A 4,387-nucleotide genomic window follows, 5' to 3' on the forward strand; every position below is an offset into this window, starting at 1 on the left:
GTATAAAATAGCTGGAAATGTCTTAAAATTAATCTACATACCGCGTACTCGGATTATCCGTAGTCTCACGCGGAATCAATACGAAACAAAAAAACAACTTATAACTGGTGTTTTTGTTAATAAATTATTCATAATTTTTCATTACATGTTGGTACATGCGTATCTTTTATTTTTTACTATAACATTTAAAATATTTTCGTAATAGGTACTATAATATGAATATTTGAATAAAAATAAAACATACTCTAGTTTAATTTTCCTTAAATACTAATCTCGTGATTAATTTTTTTTTAATAATACATACTTATACACATTTATTGAATTTTGCGGAATTCGCTTACCCGTGGATCCTAAGCCACCCTATTCCGCGGACAATCGAGAGTATACTGTATTTTGAAAATATCATTGTGTATAGTTTTGTTCGGTGCAACAGGTAGGCAAGTATAATGGAGTCATAGCCAAAAAAAGTTCTAAATTTTATTGAAATTTTTCATCGTAACCTTTGAAAATAAAATCTACAAAACACATTTTACTCTTTAAATTTAAAATAAATGCATTTAAAATCGTAGTATTGAAGCCGCGTAGTAGAGTAATAAGTTTTGGATATAAGGATTCAATTATTGGACTTGAATTCCATCAAATTAAAACTATGCATATTAGGTACTTCCTTTTTTTTTCTTCAAAAACTAAAATCATATTAATTTATAATAGTTTTTTGATAAATTATCTATTTTTTTTCAATAAAAATTATTTACATCATAAGAGATATTAATACGTGTGTTAATTTTATAATAGAAAAATATGCGAGGATATGTTTGTAATATGATATAACTATATACAGATATATTTACCTGCAGTCTACAGACCTATTCACTCTGGACCCGTACCTGTGGATTAGATACAGTGCTAGATTAACCTTTAAGTAAATTAAGCATAATTACTTAAAGCCCTCAAAAATAAACACAACTTTTATAATTAAAAATTCGTTATTAACACAATATATAATAACATACATTTTATTTATTTAATTTTGTTTACTAATTCCGAATTCGGTATAATGCCATAACGGGACCTAGCTACTCTTTTTTCAAAAACACTCGGTACGTTGACGTGATTTTATGTTTTATTAAACGAAGGCAATAAAATAATAAAAAAATAATTTATAGGTATAGTTATGTTTCGAGACTTCGAGTACCTATATGATTGTATTTAAACTTTTTCCTCGTGATCAATCTCAAATATCTCGTTGATCAACGATCAACATAAACGGAAAAGGAACCCACGCAACATTTTCCCTCTACCCTACTAAACGACGCAAAATGTTTATACATAGGTATGTACTTTATAATATTGTCATTTTCACTGAAACAACAGGTAATTACAATTTGTAAAAGAATAAATCGCATTATTTCAGAAAAATTAACAATATTAACTACAATAAGAGGGTAGTTGGTATTTTATTCCAAGACTTCATTGGTTCCGGTAAAACAGTTTGAGAGATTAACAAATCGTTTTTGTAGAAGTTATAAACTTATTTTCATTTAGATGGGCTTACTTACTTTGATTGACCGAATCTAAACAAACGCCATGGCCCATGAGTAACTATATTATTTACTTAAATTCTTCAAAAAATACCTATCATAAGTTATTTTTTTTTAATATTATAGGTATACTGCTCGATTGTTTTACACAAAGAATGATTTATTAAAAATGTATACAACACACCCCTTTTTAAATTATGGAGTTACTCAAAATATAAATTTTGAAATATTTTATATACTTTAAAATTCTAAAAATTGCTTTAAATCACAATATTTTATCTACTTCTCATATTTAAAATGAAATTCTTAATATTTTTCTATCAGTTTTGAAATAATAATAATTCTCTCGGCTTTACCAGTTAATCGTTAATCGCATCCAATGAGCGTTTTTTTTTCTTTACTTAAGCATGTGATAATGCATTTAAAATTAACTATATATGATGGATGGCTTAACGATTTATTTGTCATAGTTGTGGAAAAATATACAGTTTCTATAATTAACTTAAAACAATAAGCTATTAACATTATATTTGGCAACATGAGAACTAAAACACATCCAATTCTCACCTAATCACCTCATAAAATTATATTTATCATTTTAATTTGCTTATAAACAAATTAATTGTAATTAAACTTTACTAATTAATTAAATATTTTGTTTTATTCTGTGTAAATACAGGACCTAGTCGAAAGACTTCTTATTATAGTAGAAGTACTATAGCCTATAGTTCATACAATTAAAATTTTAATTTTTACCAAACTAGTTATATCAAACTAAACGACATTCTATGCCCTGCAGTATAATAGATTCTAACGTTATTTGCGATATTGATAAAAATAGTACTGTTGCAATGCCACATGGCCATGACTACAGATGTTGTACTTTACAGAATTGAGATTCATACATTTTATGTATTATTATTAAACGTCATTGATTACAAAATTAAAAATCTTAATACAGACTTTAACAACTATAAAAGATTTTGTACAGTTAATTACAAATAAATACATACACTTGATCAAAAGTAAAAAAAAAATATATACTGTATTATACAAGTAAACAACTTACAACAAATAATATAACAGAAACAATTTTATATTCGCCTATACAAATAAGAAGTCTTTTTTTATCTTTTGTATAAACAATAAAAAATAAAATTATAAGCATGAAAATTATAAAAAAAGAAAACCAATACATATAACTAAGAAGTTATTTTAGCTTTTTAGGATCAAAAGCGATTCTAAAAATGGAAAACATAAATGTATTGTTGTAAGTTTGCAACACAATTTATCTTTACTGAATATTTTCTAACCAGTCTTTAATTGGTTCTAAGATTATATCTGGAGATGAAGTAATTACTTCAGCAAACTCTACTGCCATCTGACAATGCGAAAATTCAAAACACTTCTTCTTTTTCCCCAACAAAGTCTTATTTTTTTTGCCATCGATGCTTTCCAACTGATTTGATTTTGTTAACCTCAATGTATCCCTAAACCACAATACATAGTAAGAATTTTAACAATGAATATAACAATTTCTGAATACGTACAGTTCTTTTTCGAGCAAAGTTTTGATTACTTCTGATCCCTTGGCCATCATTTTGTCTTGTTTGTTACATAGTATTAAAATTTTACTCTTGTTGGACTGAATCGTTGCATCAGTTAAAATTCTGTATAACAACCTGAAAAAAAAATTATTATTTTTGAGTATAATTTATAATATATTTCTTATTACTTTTCATACTTACTCGGCCACATCACATATGTCAGTTTGAACAGTTTCTGAATCCACAACAAACATAACACCTTTACAATTCATTTTGTAAGCATCCCAATATTTTGTAAACACTCTTTCATGCCCCGGAATGTCAACTATGCGTAACAAGTTCTAAAACAAAAAAAAAAAAATGCATAAATAGCTTTGCTATTGGTAACATAATATATATACTTTCTACATACCTTTTTGCTTTTGAACTCGCCTGTGTTTTCCACTTGAGATGTGAAAGATTGTATTGGTTTATTGTACAATAAGTGTGAAAACAGAGCAGTCTTACCGGAATCGCACAACCCCGTAATCAGTACATCTCGGTTGGTCTTACGACTTTTTTTCCATAAAACAAACAATACTGAAAAAGAAAAAAACCGATCATTTTAAATTACTGAACACTGAGCGTTTAGTCTTTGAAGAACTAGCTCCTGTAGGATTTGTGTTGCACTTACCGATGGTAAGGAGCACGACGATCAGAGCCACCAACAGCTCTTTAACGAGATAATAATCTTTCCATGGAGCTTTGATCATGGTCAAAGACATGGTCGACGAACTTGGGATAGTGGAATGATTAATAAACGAAAACCAAAGTTAAAATCGGTCGAGAAAAACGAGTAAAAAACAATACTGTTACAAAACTGCGGAACCAACTTTCAACACGCGAACGTAATCATTTTTTTTCATATCACTCTAGCGCTCTTAACAGTGCCATATCAATGTATACTACACAACCTCAACACGTCACCGATACGTCTACAACTGTGTCTGTAGTAAGTAGGTGTGTAAATATCTAATAACTACGGACCACGATTTAAGATAATATTACATTATTATCTTGTAAGCGGACTTGTGTCACAATTGCGCATGCGCACATTATGTACAACATTGTTACGAATCACTTTGATAACGATAAGCGCCAAACGTGTAGAGGTTTGAAATTAAAACGTTATTATTGCTATTATTATAGGTAGGTAATAAATAATAATATATTATTAGTGAACGCAAAGGCTGGGTGACAAGCCCGGCATTTTCATTCGCATTGCCGTTGATCACGTTTTTAATATGCGACGTGTGAGGA

The 4,387-nt window shown here is 28.5% G+C and overlaps 1 protein-coding gene across 1 annotated transcript; it reads right to left on the bottom strand.

Moving 5' to 3' along the window:
• Positions 1-2,636: 2,636 nt before the first annotated feature.
• On the bottom strand, positions 2,637-4,115 carry LOC112596952 (signal recognition particle receptor subunit beta). Its single transcript, XM_025342842.1, has 5 exons — positions 3,762-4,115; positions 3,501-3,667; positions 3,290-3,429; positions 3,092-3,223; positions 2,637-3,031 (listed from the first exon to the last, which is right to left on the bottom strand). Exons 1-5 carry the CDS (start codon positions 3,850-3,852, stop codon positions 2,836-2,838), a joined length of 726 nt encoding a protein of 241 aa, XP_025198627.1. The 5' UTR covers positions 3,853-4,115; the 3' UTR covers positions 2,637-2,835.
• Positions 4,116-4,387: the final 272 nt, after the last annotated feature.

This window comes from Melanaphis sacchari, unplaced genomic scaffold, assembly GCF_002803265.2.
Source record: "Melanaphis sacchari strain LSU unplaced genomic scaffold, SCAv2.0 Contig36_pilon_pilon, whole genome shotgun sequence".
Lineage (NCBI taxonomy): Eukaryota > Metazoa > Arthropoda > Insecta > Hemiptera > Aphididae > Melanaphis > Melanaphis sacchari.

Excerpts from the sequence above, each read along its gene's own strand:
- LOC112596952 (XM_025342842.1), bottom strand. The coding sequence starts at position 3,852 with ATGTCTTTGACCATGATCAAAGCTCCATGGAAAGATTATTATCTCGTT. Across the intron at positions 3,668-3,761 it reads CGTCGTGCTCCTTACCATCG|TATTGTTTGTTTTATGGAAA; the intron begins GTAAGTGCAACA and ends TTTCTTTTTCAG. Across the intron at positions 3,224-3,289 it reads GACATATGTGATGTGGCCGA|GTTGTTATACAGAATTTTAA; the intron begins GTAAGTATGAAA and ends TTTTTTTTTCAG.